Source organism: Protopterus annectens, chromosome 5.part1 (genome assembly GCF_019279795.1).
Source record: "Protopterus annectens isolate FY-2018-M chromosome 5.part1, PAN1.0, whole genome shotgun sequence".
Classification (NCBI taxonomy): Eukaryota; Metazoa; Chordata; order Ceratodontiformes; family Protopteridae; genus Protopterus; species Protopterus annectens.
In genome coordinates this window covers 523,965,654-523,987,460 of record NC_056736.1, presented here as the reverse complement: position 1 = coordinate 523,987,460, position 21,807 = coordinate 523,965,654, and the positions used below count along the sequence as shown (strand labels likewise).

The 21,807-nt window shown below is 43.7% G+C and overlaps 1 protein-coding gene across 5 annotated transcripts in view; it reads right to left on the bottom strand.

Annotated features, from left to right (window-relative positions):
* Positions 1 to 21,807, bottom strand: part of LOC122803500 — a 601,463-nt gene that overhangs the window by 217,472 nt on the left and 362,184 nt on the right. For all 5 annotated transcript variants that reach the window (XM_044073138.1, XM_044073140.1, XM_044073137.1 and 2 more), the window contains one exon: positions 8,375 to 8,626. In XM_044073138.1, the coding sequence (XP_043929073.1) occupies positions 8,375 to 8,626 (252 nt within the window). The remainder of the gene's footprint in view (positions 1 to 8,374; positions 8,627 to 21,807) is intronic.

The window sequence follows — 21,807 nt, the reverse complement described above, 5'->3', positions numbered from 1 at the left end:
GCTCCCTTTCACAAAGACAAATTGCGTGGGGTCTAGAGTTTGGAGATTTCCTACATCTTTGTTAATCAGGCCTATGATGATGCGCTCCATAGCTTTACATATCAGACGCATCAGGCTAATGGGGTGATAATTCTCAGGGTCTATAGTCGCTCCCCCTTTATAGAGATGGATGACTGTAGCACTGCGCCATTCGGTAGAGACAAAGCCTGAGGTGAGGCTGTGACTGAACTGGGCATATAGATGTGGTTCCAGTTCGCTTGTATTTCATGTATAACACAGCCAGGGATATTAACGGGTCCCATGGAAGCTCTACTCTTGGCCTTGGACAATGCAGCTTTAACCTGTGCTGCAGTAATGCTGGGTGCTTGGCATTCTTCCGGTATTGTAATTGGTCCTTTGGGGGGGAGGTAAGGGTGAAGATGGCACTGAATCTGTCGGCCATTATGTTGGCAATAACTGTTGGCTCAGTATACGAGGTACCATTGTGCAGTATCTCAGAGCAAATCTGGATATTGCCATGGACATCTTGATACAGCTATAGAAGGCTTTGTGATTGTTTTTAGTGTCTGCTGCAATTCTGCCTTCATAGCTGGCTTTAGAGGATTTGATGAGGGATCTCAACTTTTTGTTGAGGCTAATAAGGGAGTTTTTCCAGTCTTGGGACTTCACCTTTTTCTGCAACAGTTTCTTCCTTCTGTTGTAGAGTTTATTAATGGCAGGGGACCACCAGAATGGCTTCCTTTCTTTTGGAGGAGAGCATATTGGTTCTGTTGGGTATCACTAGTTCCATGCATTTGTGTACATGTTCATATAGTGCACTGGTGTATGATTCAGCAGTCATGCAGTTATTTTCCATTGGCATGGGTGCAGTGAAGTTAGAGACCTCTGTTTTTAGGAGTCCAAAGTGGTTATATTTGTCTTGTGTGAGTAGGTTCATTCTGTGAGGTAACCTGTGTTGACTGCCCTTGGCTAAATGCAGAAAAAGAGGGAACTAATGCTGTATCAACCAAAAGGGAGACACCAGCAAGATTTTGGGAGCATCGTGTTGAATTTTGAACAGGACTTTTGGAATGAAGGAAAGGGGAGGAGAAAGAGTAAAGAAACATCCCCTTCCAAGAAAAAGCGAGGGTGTCCACCTTCCACACCAGAGGACCTGGGACTCTGGCACAAAATAGAGGAAGTTGTCTGTTTACAGGGGAGGCAAATAGATCTATTTGAGGAGTACCCCACTGGTTGACAATGTCCAGAAACACACCCCTGTGAAGCATCCATTTGTGGGATTGAGTTAAGAACCTGCTCAGAGTGTCTACCATAACGTTTTGACCTGAAGGAATGTAAACTGCCTGAAAAGTCACTTGTTAATGAACAGCAAGATTCCCATACCAGGAGTGCCAATCAGCAAAGAAGATAAGATTTTATCCCCCCCACCCCATTTACTTACATGCCACATCACTGTGGTGTTGTTTGTAAACACCTTGAGAGGTCCCAGACAAAATAGAGGATGAAAAGTCTGAAGAGCCAGCAGAAGAGCTCTTATCTCTTTAACACTGATGTGCTCCTTCTGTTGGAGGGGATACCAGACTCCCTGCACCTTTAGGGAACCAAAAGCTGTTCCTCATCCCACATCTGAGGTGTCTGTGAACAGCTCCTGAGATGGAAGTGGGGAGGAAAGGGGAGCCCTGGGTTTAGAGATAACTGCTGAATCCAACAGTGAAGTTCCTTCTTTAGACAGGGAAGAAGAGGAACTACAAAGTATAGAGGATACGCATGCTGATGAACTCCAAGGTATAGAGGATACGCATGCTGAGGAACTACAAAGTATAGAGGATACACATGCTGAGGAACTACAAAGTATAGGGGATACACATGCTGAGGAACTGCAAAGAATAGAGGATACGCATGCTGAGGAACTGCAAAGTATAGAGGATACACATGCTGAGGAACTGCAAAGTATAGGGGATACGCATGCTGAGGAACTACAATGTATAGGGGATACGCATGCTGATGAACTTCAAAGTATACAGGATACGCATGCTGAGGAACTGCAAAGTATAGAGCATACGCATGCTGAGGAACTACAAAGTATAGGGGATACGCATGCTGAGGAACCGCAAAGTACAGAGGATACGCATGCTGAGGAACTACAAAGTATAGAGGATATGCATGCTGAGGAACTACAAAGTATAGAGGATATGCATGCTGAGGAACTCCAAGGTATAGAGGATATGCATGATGAAGCCAAACTGATTTCAGGAACCACTGGAATTTTCTCATGTGGAGTTTGGCTTGAGGGGGTATAGGGATGGTGGATGCCATAAATCCCAGAGCTCTCAAAAACTCTCTGGATGTGATAGAAGTCAGAGGAGGAAGATTTTGAAAGAAGAAAATGAGAGCCAAGACCCTGGTAGGAGACAGAGATGCCAGCATAGGCACTGTCTGAATCCTGCACCCCAGAAAAACATGGTCTTCAGAACGCATCAGAAAGGACTTTTTGAAGTTTACTGTGAACCCCAGGCTTTGCTGAAGGGTAATGGCAAAATGAAGATTTTACAACAGGATCTCTGGAGAGGATACCTGAAAAAGAGTGTCCAACTAAGGAAATACCTGGATCCCCTGACTCCATCCAGTTATAATACTTGGATCCCCTGAATCCTGCAAAAAGCAATCGCAGGAGCTAGGCATTTGGTGAATACTCTTGGGGCAGTAGAGAGGCCAAACAGCAAAGCAGATAACTGAAAATGCAAGAAAGTAACAGAGAAACTTAAAAACTTTATGAAAAGGGGATGAATACGGACATGGAGATAAGCATCCTTGAGATCCAGAGAAAGCAGAAAATCCTGAGGAAGCAGCAAAGGGAACAAAGTCTGAAGGGATAACATTTGAAAGGATGGCAACTTCAGAAAGGTATTCAGGTGAGAACGATCCAGAATGGGTCTCAAGTACCCTCTTTCCTGGTGTCTAAAAACATTCTTGAATAAAACCCTTTCCCCCTTAGAGCAGCTCAAACCTTTTGGATATTTCCCTGAGTCAAAAGATCCTGAAGCACCTCTGGAAAGAAGCAGAACTCTTCTTGAGGTGGCTGAGAAATGCTCATGAATGGGGGAAGAGATTTTCAAACCATGAAATACTCTTGGCAAATGACGGAAAGAACCCAAGAATCTTGACTTATGCCTAACCAAACAGGAAGAGTTACAGAAAGATGAAGAGAAAGAGGAATGTAGCTGGGAAGAGTATGGTAGTCAGACAGCACCTGGTTTACCGGGAAAGGAATGCTTCTGAGCAGGAGTAGGCTGGGTAGATTTAGCTGGGGGAACCCTCCTACCACCTTTTTTACCTTCAGGAGGAGGACAAGACTGCCTTAGAACAAAAGTTGGATTAGTATGATAGTTCCTTTGGAACTTAGGCACTGGTGAAACAAAAAACATGTTTCAAATCCTGTAACTCCTTGCCTTTCTCCTGCAGGGATTGAACATTTGTTGCCCAGAGGAGCATCCATTAACTTAACCTTAATATTATCAGGCAGAGGTTGAAGCTGTAGCCCGGGATCTCTCCATAAAATTTATTCTGAAACAGCAGTCCTAGAAGAAGCACCTGCATCATAACTACACTTAATGGAATGGCGAGTTACCTGATTAGAAACCCCTAACACAGACAAGGCAGAAGTCTTACCCACAGAATCAGGAAGGTCAGAAATAACCTGGCAAGCCTGAGAAAGGACAGCCAAAACATATCTGGTCATATGAGTCTGATAATTAAGAGCCCGAACGGCTATGGTGGCTGAAGTATAAACCTTTTTACCTAGCCTTTCCATGGTCCTGCTGTCCTTATCAGAAGGAACAAGCTTAGTGGAGGTCAATAATTTAGAAGGCTTATCAGATGCCACACAGACCACCAAAGTGTCAGCAGATGGACACTTGTAAAGGTATTTACAATCATCGGCACTTTATAAAACCAAATAATAAAATACGACCAAACCAGAGATTGAAAAAAACAGGTTTATTTAAATCTCTAGCACCTCGGCACAACAATGCCTTCAATGGAATAAAAAACAAATTCTAAGCTTGACCTTTTATACTATATAATCACTTAATTACACCAGTTATTCATTTAAACAATTAGACAATTTAAAACTAAATTAAAACGTTCCAGCTACATCCCAAGTTAATCCCTACTGGAGCTAAAGTGCCATATTTCGGAATAAAAACTGTTTATTTATACAAAAGTTTTTTCTTTATATCCATAAATACATTCAATTTTTCCACCTTTTCTAAGATTTACCTTGCAAGCCCTCTGGACTACCATTATGATAGTGTAAACAAAATGTTTTGCAAGAGGGCTTTCAAGTTTACCATTTCTTGTATCTCTAACATGTTCCTGTTAACATAACTTGAAAGACCTCTTGCTTTCCCCTATGTAGAACATATCACATGGGCACTTTAAAGCATACATTATACATTCTGTATCTCAACATAATTTACCCACTGCCTCAAACCCATGCCCATTTATGTTTTCAAAAGTACAAACTACATACCTACATACTATACATTTACCACAGGGAAATGTCCCCCTTTGTATAGGAATTTATAAAACCATTCTGGTTTCTCAGGAGTGGAGGGCTGAGAATCCCGAGTCTGAGAAGCAGAAAAAAAAGTATCCAGTAAAGCAGCCAAAACAGGAGGAACAGCAGAGGGTCTAGTAAACTCCGTTTGAAGGTGTTCATATCTGCTCTAGACTTCAGACACCTGGGAACAAACCCATTGTAAGAACTCCATCATCCTAGTGATGGTATTGACAAAAGAAATCTCTTCAAAAGAAGATTCAGGACTGTTAGAGTCCCCTTCCACAGAACCATACTCCAGAGGGGAAGGAATCTGGGTAGAATAGGCCAAGGATTCCACAACCGAATCCTCCTCTTCTTCAGAGGAATCCTGATCCCTAGATCTCTTGAGAGAGGAAGATGAACATGGAGGAACCAGAACACAGACCCACTTAGGAAGCTTCATAGCCATAAGGGCATTAAATAAGCCCTGTGTAAAATTCTGCCATTCACTTTGTTGGGTCCTTGGAAGCAGAATAAACATCGTTCATCTTTTTCTTTTTTAAGGGGACATCTGCCTTATGAGACATAGAAGCCACTGACATCAGCCTGGACTCAACAATCATAGTCAGGACTTCCTCCCTCAACAGAATCTGAGGAGCCCCCAGGCCTTTTGGTGATAATCAGCCACGGTTCCCCCTATACATCCAAAATGTACGTCTGCAAGGCCTCTGAGGACTTGCAAGCAGCCGGATCCATGCCAGCTTCCAAAACAGTCATGGAAGAGGAATCCAACCCAAGAACCAGGCAAAACTCCAGGTTTTCATCAGCTTTGAGAGAAACATCTGATGTAGGAGGTGCAGCCAAAGAATATGACCTAACTTTTTTTTGCCTTCTTCTTCGAAGATGGCTGATCCTCAGGCCTGGAAGTACCCTCCATAGCATCTTTTGCTAAAAGTTTGAGACAATGGTTTTCTAAATAAAAAGCAAAGGATGAAAGACAACTGCACAAGGTCTTTGATAAAAGGGCTTGACAAAGATTGCAGAATGTATGATCGTGAGAAGCCTCTAAACAAAACAAGCATTGCTTGTGATGGTCTTTATGGGGAATCTGTCTCTCACATTGGCATTTACCCTTCCTGGATGACATGAAACCCCACAGCAAAACAAAAGATATAGCAAAAAACTGCAATGGGGCACTTATCTGAATGGCTAGGTACACCAGCAATGACTCGGGTGATCAGACTGATGATCAGGGATGTTGTTTGGGCTGGCGGCAAAGAATTCCTGTGGATGGTATATCCAGATGTCATCTTTATGCCATACATTACACAAAGAGCATATGTGTGACATATGGCATACCTTAAGGCAACATAAAGGCTTTGGTATACTGGATAGACGTCCGGCTGCGCTTTGTTGGGGATCTCCACATCTTATGAATACTGCAACAGTGAAATGGAAGGACACTCTTTTGACCTGGATGAACTAACTTTAGATATTAATTGTGCCAAATAGAAGGGTTTTTCGAGTACTGTTGCTACATGGTGGTCAAAGGAGAGACAATTACCAAAGTTCGAAGATCCCGAACTACATTATCATTTTAGTGTGGCGTATTTACTGTACTGAAAGCTGAGAGAGGGAGAGAGAGTTTTGCTTACCAAATGTGATAATGCCATAATTTTCACAATCATTTTTGTCCTTTTTCCATACACTACTTATTTATTAGACCTAGTTCCTATTGTAGTGAATGGGCAACAGAAGCAGATCTGACAATAATGCCTAGTTTGCACTAGTCTACAAACTTAGTTAACCAATGGTCCTGATTTCCAGTCTGGAGATCAGAGAAGTAGATGCCAATAAGGAACGGTCTCAGTATAAAGTCCTGGTGCACACCAGTAATGCGAGTTCTACCTTTCAGCCAGCTGGCTATCTGTCTCACCATATATGGATCTATTTTTAAGGCACTTAGTTTTTATGATGCCAGCATTGGGTATCAGCATCAAATGCTTAAGTTATTTGTTTAAACCCAAACATTTCTGTTGTAAGACCCTCGAGTGAGGAGACTACATTAGTAGAGCATTGACAGGCTAGGGATACAGACTGTGGACATGCTATGCTGCAAAGATGACTACAAATATAAGCTGATTTGCAAAATTTACACTGTGATGCACTTTCAGTTAACTTTCAGCAATTTGGTAACACTTAAATGGTATTCGGTCTTCCGGCATTCGTCACAGTGACGGATACTGTTTGTGTGTTTCATAAATGTTTTGCTGTCTGTCTGTGGCTCATAAGGTGACCGAAAAGAATCCCAGACTGACTCATAAGGCAAACAAATGAAGTAAACAAAAACAAACAAAATAAAACACAAAGATATCTGCTTGACCATAACTGCTAATTAAGACACGTTATGGGTAGACTTAATTACATTAATGGCTGGATGAATAAACTGTTCTTCTTGGTATCTAATGATTACATTTATGAAACTGTTCAGAGAGGAGACATTAGAAATATAACACAGAAAACTGAACTTCAATGAATTATCACGTTAAGAACAGGTCTCAATGGGATGATTTCACTCAGACCCAAACTTAATGCTCGTGATCTGCTGAAGTGAATTTTGTCAAGCAGGTCTTGCAATAATATGTATTTTTTTAATATGTTTTTGTTCTTTAATTTTTAACATCTTTAGTTATATATGATATGTGGAGCCCATTAATTATGTTAATGAGATTAGGTGGGGACATTTTAAAATTTTCCGTGTATTTGTATTTTTAATGATAATGGTGGTTTGAGATGATGCATGGTTATACAATACATAGTATCCTATGGAATATGAGAACTGTAAGATGACTGGTTGGTTGGAAGCCTGGATCTTGAATTTGATGAGCTTAAACTTTATAAATTAAAGTTGTTTGTATTTTGTCTTAAAGGTTTGATGATGGCTGGCCGCGGTGGTGCAGCAGTTAGTGTTGTTGCCTTCCAGCAAAAGGTCCTCTGGTTCGATTCTTCGCTGGGGTGCCTTCTGTGTGGAGTTTACATGTAAAAACAGCAGAGAGAGAAATTAGACTGCAGTGCAGAAATGAAACTGGGCAGAAGGATTATATTTTTGTACTGTGAACAAAATAAAAAGTAATGATTAGTCATAACTCACAGATGAATTTACAGAACAATATGGAAGCAGAGAAGGAATACATATGAAACTAGATACTGCAGAGTCCATATTTTTATAAGTTGGCTGACAGTTTGGAGGAGCTATGTCCTAGGAACTATTAAGAACCTTTCATGTTCAACAAATGGCTTTTGTAATAACAAACTTCAGAAAGGGCACATAACTACTGCCACATTCCATGCAAACAAACTTAATAAACATGCATATGGCCCTACAGTAACCTGCATGCTCAACATTATCAGCATTGCAGTGCTGATTTCAATTAAACTTCTAATTGTCCATATATAGGCCCAGATCCAAGTGGGGGTATGGCTTCCCACCTCTAATATTGCCTGATGTGGTACTATGTTCAGTAAAACAGTATCAATATGCTAAAAATCTGTATGAATTTTTTTCCATCTAAAAAGGGGTACAAGGACAATACCAGAGCAAATCATTGCTTTGCTTTAACCTGTTGAAGTATGTGCCACTCTAGAAAACAAGTTGTATATTCAGAAGTTCTAGTCACTTTACATTTTTGTGAGCTTCTCTCCAAGTCACATTATGGTCACCTTGTCACAAAGCTGTGGTGGTTTTGTTTACTCTGCTTTCAGACAGATCCCCTTGGCAAATCAAATAAAGATAATTTAAGTTATTGTGCAATCACAGTGGATTTTGTCACTCACCATCAATCTCATAGGACAAAAATTGGTCTTCCTCCAATATAGCCTGGTAAAGGCTAGAGCAAGCTTTTTCACCTTTTCCTAAGCAGACAGCCACAAGTTTCTGACACTGAGAATATGTAGTTACTTCATTCTGAATGAGTTCCAGCTCATGTGGGTTTAACAATTCTTTAGAGAACAACTTCATGGAAATAGGGGTCACCAAGGATCCAAGTCGGTTACATAGCTCATGGGACTGCTTCCTCAGCTTCTGCTCTAAAGAAAATCAACACAAGGCAGTAAGTCCACAAAATCTTGAAGTCACACTGGTAAATGGCATTACAAAAGAAAATTAGATATAATGCAATGTCAGACTATGGCAGTGAAGGCAGATGGAACTAAAGCCACTGTGGCCTTGCCTTTGAAAAGATAGATACCTATTCCCATTCATTCTGAAATTTTCAAGTAATAACAAAATTCCCTGAAAAAATCTGATAATTCTAATAAGATACTTCTGCAGAAAATACAGTCAACAGTGCTCATTTAAGGTCACAGACTGCATCTCAATACTGATTTACATAGCACAGAATTATTCTACTAAGTAAACATAACAGAGATTTCAATCTATAGCCAGTAACATAAAACATGCTTTTGCTGGCGACAAATATTCATTGCTATTACTCTAATGAGGACTTAAAATAATGTACAAGTGTTCTGTTAGCATTTCTTCTTGCTATAATTATGAGCTTTTTCTGTAAAGTAGGCTTACTGGTTCTAAAAAAAAGAAGTTATGTACTCACCATAACGTTCCATGTATGTAGTCCATCTCGCCGAACATTATTACGTGTGGGTTCGGAGCCGATCCTCGGCTCCAACTCGGCTGCTTAGAAAGCCTGAAAACTTCTGACTGTCTCATGGCTAGGAGGTATCCCATGGTGCATGAGCACATTCCCCAGATCTTGTTTGCTACTAGTCTATCAGAATAAGACAGGAAAAAGGACAAAGGTCCGGAAGAATAAACTGTAATAAAGGTACCCTTATGGTATAAACCACTGTAGAAAAGGAAAAACTGTTTCCAGATCCTCCAGGAAGGGGGCTGGTGGGTGGGTTCGTAATAATGTTCGGCGAGATGGACTACATACATGGAACGTTATGGTGAGTACATAACTTCTTCATGTTATGTAGTCCTATCTCACCTCCATTATTACGTGTGGGACAGCGTCCCTAGCATCTTGAATGGGTGGCTCACTGGAAGATACTCCTGAGTACCGTGGAACCAAACGAGGCTCTACCCCTGAAAGTTAAATCCAATTTATAATGGGAAATGAAGATATGAGGGGTAGCCCATGTTGCTGCTGCACATATATTATCAATAGATATCCTGGCTTGGAAGGCAGCAGAAGTAGAAAAGGACCTGGTAGAATGAGCTTTGACTTTAAAGGGTAACTCCTTTCCCTGAGAAGTGTAAATAAAGGAAATACAACTAGAGATCCAGTTCAATAGTGTGACCTTGGAAACTGGCAAACCCGTCTCAGCAAAAGAAACGAACAGCTGTTCCGATTTTCTAAATTCTTTGGTCCTGTGGATATAGAAACGCAGTTGCCTATGCACATCCAATTGGTGGAATGTATATTCTGCTTTATTGGTGTGATTAGGGAAGAACACTGACAATTCAATTGTTTGGTTTAAGTGACATTGAGAACAGACTTTAGGAATAAAGGAAGGATTGGTCCGGAGAGAAACCCTGTCTTTGTGAAAAATTAAATATGGAGGTTTAACTGATAGGGCTTGTAGTTCAGAAACTCATCTGGCTGAGGTTAGTGCCACCATTAAAAGAGTCTTCCAAGGCAGGAATTCCATCTGACAACTATGGGCTGGTTCAAAGGGTGGCAAAGTAAGTCTAGACAGGACTAGATTCAGATCCCAGGGAGGAATGGGGTCTTGCACAGGAGGTCTTAACATCATGGAACCCCTAAGAAATGATTTGCACAGTTTGTGAGACATAAGACTGGAATCATTAATCCCCGCATGAAAATTAGATATTGCTGCTAGCTGAACTCGGAGTGTAGCAGCCTTTGAACCCTGGTGAAAGAGTTCTGAAAGGAACTCTAAAACAATAGTAATGGGAGCTGTAAATGGATCAACTTCTCTGTTGTGTGCCCATATAGAAAAATCTCTTCCATTTACTGTGATACAATTTTCTAGTCGAAGGTTTGTGAGAAGAGGTAATAATATGGGTTACAGCTGGAGACAGATCATGAAGCCTGACTAGTGATGGAACTGGAGCAGCCATGCTGTCAGTTTGAGAGTGTGGAGACTGGGGTGAAGAGAACCTGACGTGTGTCAGGAGGTCTGGCACTGGGTCCAAAGTCCATGGAAAGTCTAACAGGTGAGGCTTGAGAAAAGGGAACCAAATCTGATGAGGCCAGTAAGGGGTGATGAGGATCATCTTGCTTCCCAACAGCATTGCTTTCTGTATGACCTTAGGAATGAGTGGAAAAGGAGGAAAAGCATAAAGAAGTCCTGGGGGCCAATTGTGGATGAATGCATCTCTTGAAGACTCTCCCTGAGGGAGAATGATGGAGAAAAAGGTGCTGCATTTGGTGTTGATGGGGCTGGCAAAGAGATCGCAGCAGGGTTGTCCCCACTTGTGGAAGATCAGACGGGCTACTTTCTGGTTCAAAGACCATTCGTGAGATAACAATATTGCCCTGCTTAGCTTGTCCTCTATCACGTTGGAAGTCCCCGGGATGTGCGTTGCAATGAGAAAGCATTGGGAAGAAATCACCCAATTCCAAACCCGCAGGGCCTCTCGACATAAGGCATATAATCTGGTCCCCCCTTGTTTGTTTAGATACCAAACCACCGACATGTTGTCGGTCTGGACAGCTATCGTCCCTAGAGAGAGAAAGTCGTGAAGTGCTTGCAATGCTAGAAGCACCGCCCTCATCTCTAGGACATTGATATGGAGATGGGCCTCCTGATCTTGCCATGTGCCTTGGACAGTCCTACCAAGATAATGCCCCCCCCCCACCCTATCTGGGAGGCATCCATGGTCACAGTGGCAATGGGTTGGTGCGGTACAAAGGGAGTCCCTGTGGTAAGATGACCTGGTTGAATCCACCAGTGTAGATCCTTTTTGCAAGAATCTGTGATCAGAATCTGGTGATGTAGAGGCAACTGCTGAAAGGACCACTGGGATGACAGGAGCCATTGGAGTATCCTCATATGTAGTCTTGCTAAAGGTACCAAGGTTATGGTCAACGCCATAGTTCCGAGAAGCTGCAACACCACCTTCGCTTTGACTCTTCGAAGGGGAAGTATCCTGTAAATTTGCTGTGCAAGATTCTGTATTCTGTCTGTAGGTAGTCTGGCTGTCATAGAAACCCTGTCTATATTTGCTCCTATAAATTTTATAGATTGAGTGGGCAAAGTTGAGGATTTTTCCCAGTTTATAGAGATTCCCAAGTGGGAACAGAGCTTGATTGTGGAATCTCTCGAATGAACTAGACGATGCCTGGTGGTGGCGGTCAGGAGCCAATTGCCCAAGTATGGAAAGACTTGGATTCCCTGACGCCTCAAATGAGCTGTGACTACTGCCATGCACTTGGTGAACACCCGGGGGGCTGTGGTAAGAACAAAGGGCAGCGCCCGGAAGTGGTAATGATTGGCTCCCAGCCGGAAGCGTAGGTAGCTCCTTGATGCTTTGTCCATCATTATGTGGTAGTAGGCATCCTGGAGATCTACTGAGCACATCCAACATTCTTTCCCTAACAGAGGGAGCATGGATTATAGAGTGACCATTCGGAACTTGGACTTCTTTACATACTCGTTTAACCTGCTGAGGTCTAGGATGGGTCTCCAGTCTCCTGTTCTTTTTGGAACTAAAAAGAACCTGGAGTATGTTCTGAATCCTGCCTGGTCTGCTGGGACCTTCTGGATGACTCTTTTTAATAGCAGCTTTTTTATCTCTATAGCTGCTTGATCCCTGTGATTGGGTGGTACATCTGGGATCCTTTTAGGAGGGCATGGTGGAAGGGAAAAGGGTATAGAGTAACCTCTGGTGATAATGTCTTGTACCCACTTGTCTCGAGTGAGATTTAGCCATGCTTCTGGGTACAAGGACAGGCAACCCCTGACCAGCTCCAGAGACATACAGTCAGGTTCCACATCAGGAACGCTGATAGGGACGGTCATGAAAGGAATCGCGACCTCCCTGATTTTGTGAGCCTCCCCTGCCTCTAGAGCAACGTCTACCATTATTACCTCCTCCCCTGCCTCTGAAGGAGGAATCACCCTGTGTATCCTGGAAAGGTCTCTCGTGATTTTTTGAACCATATTTTACCGTTCTTCTGACCTTTAGGGTAAGGTCTAAAAGGAACGGTAAAAGGGACACCCTTGGCAGAGAGAGTCTTTCCTTCCTGTTGACACCTGGTGAGGGTATCTTTCACCTTGGGTCCAAAAACAGAGGATCCGTCCATGGGAGCATTGGCGAATATAGACTTGAAAGGCTCAGCAAAGTTGCATAGATGCATCCAGGAATGTCTCCTTAAGGAGACTCCTGAACCCGCCGCCCTACTCGCACCATCAGCTGCGTATGAGATCAGCCGCATGGAGGAGTTAACAATGGATGTGAGAGTAGCCAACTGAGCCGATACTGTAGATGGGACTGCTTCAGTAGAGGTACCCTGAAGAGTATCTCCTAACTCCTTTAAGAGATCTCTCTGAAGTCTCGTAAAATGTGATAGTTCAGCAGAGTGTAAAAGTCGCTGAAGAGAAGATACGCTTCCTGTACCTATCCATCATTTGGGATTCCTTATTGGGCAGATGGATAGAAGAAGAAGTCACTGCTAGCTCCTTCTTAGTGGCCACTGCCACCACCATGGCAAGGCTGACGACTTGAGGAGTCTGAGCACAACTCTCTCGATGCCTTCTTCAGATAAGCTTCTGGAGGATCTGGAGGACAGTGTGGGAGACCTTGTTCTCTGCAATATGTGATTTCAGAGTAGGGGAGACCAGTGGAATGACTGTAGACCGGCTCCGAAGAGGACTGCTAGTGATTGGCAAGTCCTTGGAAAAACATTTTTTGTCTTTAGGGGAGGAAAGAAATTTATTCGGCCTACTGGGGACCAGTTCCACGGCATCAGGAGTTTGCCATGCTTTCTGACTCACAAGATCCAGTAATTCATCAAATGGAGGAGACACCCATGAAGCTGTGGGTTGAGACCCGAAAGCTTTCAGGTACACTGACTCCTCATCGGACTGGGTAACGGAGGGCCAGCCGCCTCTTTGTCTGAGGATCTCCAAAATGTCTGCAAAGGAGACATCTTCAGAGGACGACTTAGGGGACTTCAACGACTCACCGAGGTCAGTGTCAGATGTGACAGACTCATCAGGGGAGTCTACATGCTTCCTCTTACATGATCTCTTCCAAGGGGGCTCCTCAGCGTGGTCCTCTGGGGAGGTTTCGGAAGATCAGGGGCCACCCAAATGGGGGTCCTGAGGCTGTGGGTCTCTGCCATCCTGGGGGAGAGAGGATGCTAAGACCGTAGTTGACACTTGAGGGAGTACAGCATCGGTACTTCTACATGGGATGGATGAACTATCCAACACGCTCCTCATCTTCACGAAGACCGATTCCTCCAGCTCCAAACGACGCCCCAGCTCCGAAGAGAGTGTAGGTGCCGATGGCTCCAAAAGAATTGGCTCCGAGAACGATGTAGGATCCGAGCTCACTCGGGCCAATGTACCAAGAGGAAGACTCAGCACCAAAGAGGTTCAGTTCCAAGTGTCCCCCTCGGGGCCAACCAAAGAGCTTCGGACCCTAGACACTTCGGATGGCGCCGAGAGTGACGGAGCAGAACTGGGCTCCGAGACAACCACATGGGGTGCTGGAGCCGAGGATACCACTATAGTCGGTACTGACAATATCGGTTCCAAAGACCCAATCTGGGTTGGAGGAGGAAAAAGAGAAGGATCGGTAGCAGGAGTCAGCTCCCAGACCGAATGGATTGGAGCAGATAAAAATTTAGGCAAGGCTGACGACTTGAGGAATCTGAGCACAACTCTCTCGATGCCTTCTTCAGATAAGCTTCTGGAGGATCTGGAGGACAGTGTGGGAGACCTTGTTCTCTGCAATATGTGATTTTAGAGTAGGGGAGACCAGTGGAATGTCTGTAGACCGGCTCCGAAGAGGACTGCTAGTGATCGGCACCGAAACACTTGGTGCCGATACTGCAGGGTCCGTGTCCAGAATCTCAATCGGCCCTGAAGACTGTGGAGTCGAAGAGACAGAGGCCAACTCCAATTTCGGTAACTTCTGTGGAGGTGCAGAGACAGAAGTTGAGGCTGGAGAAAGCCTTTTAGAGGTCTTGCCCTTATCCTTTCTAGAAGACTGCGACCTAGCAGAGGAGGAAGAACTGGCTAGGTCTTCCTAGAAGGAAGGTTTTAACATGCCTTTTAAAATCAACTTATTCTTCCGTTCCTGGAGTACTCTAGGGCTAAAAGAATGACAAAAGAGACAAGTTTCTTGTAGATGTATGGCCCCTAAGCAGTACACACAGATGCTATGTCCATCGGTGATGGACATTTTTTGCGAACATTTAGTACACTTTTTAAACCCTGACTGTTTATGTTCTTTATGTTCCTTGGACATAATGGCAGTACAGCAAAAAACCAACACACTCACACAACAGGAGAGGAACTAGATCTTCTAACTTAAGCAGATCTAGCCCTAACACTCACAACAAAAATAAAAAGGGTTTTACTAGGTTCTCTAACTTAAATGAACCTAGTGCAAGAAAGAAAAAGGGAACAAACTAGCACTTCTAAGTTAAATGGTCTAGTCTAAAAACATACACTCATGGGAACCACACACAAACGGTGAACAGGCCCAAGAAATTTTTAAAACAGCAATAAGTCAAATCCGGTTAAAGACACAAATCGGTATCACAATAATACTGTCATTAATCAGAATAAAACTTAACATGAAGCAAAAAAATTCCTAATAAGCAGTAATAATAATAAACTAAATCACTTAGCCATGGCCAACCAAAAGAAGCTTCCGACTGAAGACGCGGCAAACGAGATCTGGGGAATGTGCTCATGCACCATGGGATATCTCCTAGCCATGAGCCAAACAGAAGTTTTCAGGCTTTCTAAGCAGCCGAGTCGGAGCTAAGGATCAGCTCCGAACCCACACGTAATAATGGAGGTGAGACAGGACTACATAACATAAGAAGTTATGTACTCACCATAACGTTCCATGTGAGTTGTTCATCTCGCCTTCATTCTTACTAATGGGTTCGGAGCCGAGACTTGGCCAACTACAAAGCTCGAGGTCTCCAACCAGCTTGAGACCAACTTCCTATCCCACGATGCACCCTGTGTTACCTCAGATCTTGTTTGCTGCCCCAATATACAATATACCATTATTCGTATCTTAAGAAAAGGAAACAATGGAAAAAAGACAAAACAGACCACGACAAATCACAATTCTCGTCCTTGAGAAAACCTGGAGGGGGTAGGTGGGTGGGAAGTAAAAATGAAGACGAGATGAACAACTCACATGGAATGTTATGGTGAGTACATAACTTCTTTATGTGAAGTTGTTCTGTCTCACCGTTCATTCTTACTAATGGGTAGCATCCCAAGCACCATCTTTCTCATGTGGCTCATAGGAGTATATTCCTTAGGACAGTGGAACCAAAATAAGCCCTGTCTTTGGAGGCCCTATCTACTTTATAAAGAGTGATAAAGGTATGTGGCCTTGACCAAATGGCTGCTGCACAAACTGTATCTATTGGTAACCTGGTTGTAAATGCTGAAGAAGTCGAAACAGCTCTGGTTGAATGGGCCTTTATTTTCTGTTGTAGTGGAGCATTCACTGATTAAGTAAAGGAGATGCCGTCTGATAGCCATTTCGACAGAGTGGTTTTTGCCACAGGTCCACCTTTCTTGGACTTTCTAAATTTTTGGTCCTATCCAGATAGAATCAAAGTTGCCTGTGAACATCAAGTTTGTGCAGCATATACTCCAACTTATTGCTATGACAGGGGAATAAAATGGTAATTCTATTGTTTGGTTAAGATTAGCTTCAGAACAAACTTTAGGCAAAAATGAGGGATTCGTTCATAGGGAAACTATCAGAATGAAAAATCAAATAAGGGGGTTTAATAGACAAGGCCTCCAATTCTGAAACTTTCTGAGCAGATGTGATAGCTACTAAGAAAATGGTTTTCCAAGATAAACACAAGCTGGTTCAAATGGTAGAAGAATGATGCATGAAAGCATAAAACTCAAATCCCAAGGTGAATAAGTGGATTTAATGGGTGGTCTCAGGTGTAAGGACCCTTTAAAAAGGCTTTGGATAGTTGTTGTGACATTACATTAGATCTGTCACTGCCAAGGTCAAAATTAGAGTTTGCCTCAAGCTGAACGCGAATGGTGGCTGCAGCAGCTCCTTTGTTGAAAAGCATAGTCAAAAATTCCAGGATAGAGGAAATCGGAGCTAGGTAAGGGTTGATATTGGTCTGAGAAGCCCATATAGAAAATCTCTTCCATTTGCTGAGGTACAATTTTCTAGTGGACGATTTATGAGAAGATATTAAGATGTGTTGTGTATCAGTTGAGCGGTTATGGAACCTGGCTATACTGGGAAATGCAGCAGCCAAGCTGTCAATTTGAGGGACTGAAGAGAGAAATGAAGAGCCCCCGATGAGTGAATCAGGAGGTCTGGAACTGGGTCCAGGATCCAAGGTTCTTCCAAAAGATGAGGTTGAAGGAAGGGGAAAACCAAATCTGATGAGGCCAGTACGGGGCTATTAGAATGATGGTCCTTCCCAAGACTTTGGCTTTCTGTAATATTTTGGGTATCAGAGGGATTGTTGGGAAGGCATAAAGCAAGCCCTGGGGCCAATTGCGTACAAGGGCATCCTTTGGGCCACCTCCTGGAGGAGGGATTAGGGCAAAGTAGCTGCTGCATTTTGTATTCATGGGGGATGCAAAGAGATCGCAGCAAGACTGGCCCCATCTGTGGAATATCCTTTCTGCTATCTCTTCCTTGAGAGACCACTCCTGAGGCAACAAAATTGCTCTGCTCAGTTTATCTGCTATCACGTTGGATTTCCCCGGGATGTGAGTTGCTATCAGAAAGCACTGGGTGGAGGTAGCCCACTGCCATACTCTCAGGGCCTCTCGACATAGGGGGTAAGACCTGGTTCCTCCTTGTTTATGTACCAGACTACAGACATGTTGTCTGTCTGAATTGCAATTGTTCCTAGAGGAAGAGAGTCCTAAAAGTACTGCAACACCAAAATATCGCTCTCATCTCCAGGACATTGGTATGCAGATGTTCTCCCCTGATAATTGCCCCCCCCCCCACCCGATCAGGAAAGCGTCCGTGGTTACAGTGGCCATTGGAGTGGGTAGGACAAAGGGACAACCTATTGTTACTTGATGAGATGTCAACCACCACCGAAGATCCTTTTTGCAGGATTTTGTTAAAGCAATCAGATGTGACATTGGAAGTTCTTGATAGGACCATTGTGTGAACAGGAGCCACTGAAGAATCTGCATATTCATGCACCCCAAGGGAATTGCTATGATTGCAGCTGCCATCGTCCCCAACAATTTGAGCACCTCTGAGGCTGGTACCTTCTCTCTCGATAGAAGTTTTAGAACCTGTTGTTGAAGTACAAACACCCTTTCTGAAGGAAGTTTTAGTGTGGTGGTGGTGGTGTCCAAATCTGCTCCTATAAAAACAATATGCTGCGATGGCGACAAAACAGATTTTTCTGAGTTTATGGTAATCCCCAATTGGCTGCACAGGCTCAAAGTGGTGTCCCTGGCATGTAAGAGTTGATGTCTGGTGGTAGCAGTGAGGAGCCAGTTGTCTAAGTATGGAAACACCTGGAATCCCAAATGCCTCAGGTGAGCCATGACCACTGCCATGCATTTGGTGAACATTCTGGGGGCTGTAGTGAGGCCAAAGGGCAGGGCTCAAAACTGGTAGTGACTGGCTCCTAGCCAAAAGCACAGATGATCTCTGGATGCTCTAGCCATTTTTATGTGATAGTACGCATCCTGGAGATCTACAGGGCACATCCCAATGTCTTTTCCTAGGAATGGAAGTATCAACTGAAGCGTGACCATTTGGAACTTCTCTTTTTTGACAGATCTGTTTAGTCTACTGAGATCCAATATAGGCCTCCAATCCCCTGTTTTATTTGGAACTAAAAATAACCTTGAGTAAGTTCCAGATCCTGTGTGGCCTGTGGGGACTGGTTGGATGACGCTTTTTTTTAACAACCTTTGAATCTCTATAGTTGCTTGTTCCTGGTAACTGGGTGGAACGTCTGCAATTTTTGTTATTACAGGGGGTGGGGTGGTGAAGGTAATAATGTATCCCCTAGATATGATGCTTTGTACCCAGCTGTCTTTTGTGATTTTTAGCCAGGTGCCTAGGTACAAAGATAAGCATCCCCAGACTGCTTCCATAGTAGGACAGTCGGGCCTCCTTTCAGGAGTACTGATACGGCTTCCCAAAGAACTGATCTATGTCACCCTGATTCTGCAGACCCCCTCTGCCACATGTATGGCGTCTTCTATTACTGCCCCCTCCTCTGTCCCTGGAGGGGGGGTTCACCTCGTGTGTCCTGAAAGGCTCCTTGGGCTTTACGGAACCACATTTTTCCCCTCTCTGACGTCTGGGGTAGGGTCTAGTAGGGGTGGAAAAATGGACTCTGATGGCAGACAGAGTCTTTCCTTCCTGCTCACACCTGGTAAGAGTTTCCTTCACTTTGGGCCCGAAAAGAGACAAGTCATCAAAAGGGGTGTTAACAAAGGATAACTTAAAGGGCTCAACAAAGGAACATAAGCACATTGAGGAATGTCTCCTAAGAGCAATTCCTGTACCTGCTGCCCTGCTCGTTCCATCAGCTGCATAAGAGAACAAATGCATGGAAGAGTTTACCACAGAATTAAGAGTAGCAAGCTGGGAAGCAACCTTCTCTGACACTCCCTCAGCTACTGAACCCTGTAGAGCATCTCCAAGCTCTTTTAGGAGATCCCTTTGCAATCTCGTAAAATGTGTAAGGTAGTTCAGTGATCACATGGCAAAAGTCGCTGAACTAAACATGCACTTTCTGTATCTATCCATGATCCTAGAATCCCTATTAGGAGGATGGACAGATGAAGAGGTTTCTGACATATCTTTCTTGGTGGCTGCCGCCACCACCATGGCATCAACAGGCACTCGCTTAGTGAGAAAAGTCTTGTCATGGGGTGAAGTTATAAATTTATTAGGCCTCCTAGGGACAGGCTCCATGGTGTCCAGAGACTCCCACGCCCTTCGTGAGACCAGCTCCATAAGCTCATTGAAGGGTGGAGACACCCAAGATGTGGAGGGCTAAGACCCAAAAGCCTTCAGGAGAACCGACTCATCATTAGTAGGGTTGATGGACTGCCAGCCACCCCTCTGTTTAAGGATTTCCAAGATATTTGCAAAGATGATATCCTCTGAGGGGGGCCGTGGGGTCCCTACTGAGCCTTCTGATTAATCTAAGTCTGTGTCTGAGGTGATGGATTCCTGTGAGGAGTCCAGATGCTTCCACTTGCATAATCTCTTCCTGGGAACCTCATCAGTGGGAGCTTCTGGTGAGGTCTCGGAAGAGCAGGGTCCACCCAATGGGGCTTCCTGAGGCTCCGGGTCTCTACACTTTAGTGGGATCTGTGAAGCAGAAGAAGACAGAGGCACTTTAGATGAGGAGGTCACTGGTCCTGAAGTTGCAGATGTCCTAGGAGTCAGTACTCTCCGCATAGCATCGGAGGCACCTCTGCAGCAGTGTGAAGAAACCCCCAGATACGAAGAAACCGAGGATTCTCTCGGCACCAGAACAGCGGGCTCCGATCCAGAGGTAGGCGCCAAACTCATCTGCGCCGAAGCCCCAAGAGGCAGAGTCGGAACTGAAAGATCAGTTTCACTGTCCTCCCCAGATCCAACCGGTGAGTGTAGGCTCCTAGACTCCTCAACAGGCACCAAGGAAGTCCGAGTAGTCGGCACCGATGGCACTGGAATAGGCATCGGCTCCAAATGCTTCACAATCATCAGTTCCAATTTCTCCAACTACAAAGACCTGGGTTGGCTCAGAGGAGGAACAGAAGTAGAAGGGAGTACTCTAGTCGGTTCCGAAGCCCCTTGGGTCAGACCCAATAATTTGGCAAGTGACGGTGTCTGCAACAACTTCTGCACCACTCGATCCACATCCAAATCTGAAAGGGTTCTCGACGACCAAGAGGACAGAATAGATGAAGCCACTGATTGAAGTATCAGTGATTTTAACACTGCAGAGACCGGTTCCAAGACTGGGGAATGGATCCAAAAGGTAACTACACCCGTCTCCGAGGTCTGTGGAGCCAACGTCAAAGGTTTTTCAAATGGCTTTGATGCAGAATGTCTCTGCTCCGAGGATGCCGATTTCAAAGACTTAGAAGATTTTGAAGATTTGTCATGTCCATCTTTTGTCCAAGCTTTCCAGAAAGGAGGATTTAAACAATGATCATCAGTCAAAGACATCTTTTGCCCAAATTTAGCACATTTCTTAAACCCTGATTTGGGGCATTTCTCCTTATCCTGATCAGCCATACTAATTCAAAAAGGCAACAAAAGGCCTTGATAACACAGTATAAACGCCAACACCAAAGGAGTTAAATGGTCAAGAAAGGTAAAAAAATAAAGGGCTAAATAACACCCTAACAGTCCCTAACAATCGACTGTTTAACAAATCTGAATAACCAAAAAAAGGTTCCAAAAGGGAAACCTAGCCCTCTAATTTAAATGGGCTCTATGAATTAAACAAGCACACATACTCAAACAAAGACTAACTAATTTAATCTATTATCTAAATATTCTTAGAAAGCACTAAACTACTATATCAAATTTTTAAAGGGAAAGGAAGATAACAAGGGCCTAAATATAAACGGCCATGAGAGCTAGACAAATAACCTACTAGCAAGATATAATAATATTCTAAATACCTAAAGTAGCTTACTAGAGAAGAAACAAAAGGGATAGTAATCCCCACTCTAAGAAATATACAATATTCAAGAAAAAATATAATAAAGAACTTCCACTGGCCAAAGCAAAAGCAAACGAGATCTAGGGTAACACAGGGTCCATCATGGGATAGGGGAGTTGGCCTCGAGCTGGTTGGAGACCTTGAGCTTTGTAGCTGGCTGAGTTGGAGCTGAGGAATGGCTCCGAACCCATTAGTAAGAAGGAACGGCGAGATAGAACAACTTCACATTAGTTTTTATTTTAATTACTTCAGTGGAATTATACTCAAGTATAGTAAACCTTTGGTTGAATTTACTGTAGGATTTGCAGCTGTCCAGTTACTTTTAGATTCCATGTCAGGTAACCTAGAATTCTGATGATGTAGTTGATAGCACAAAAAGTT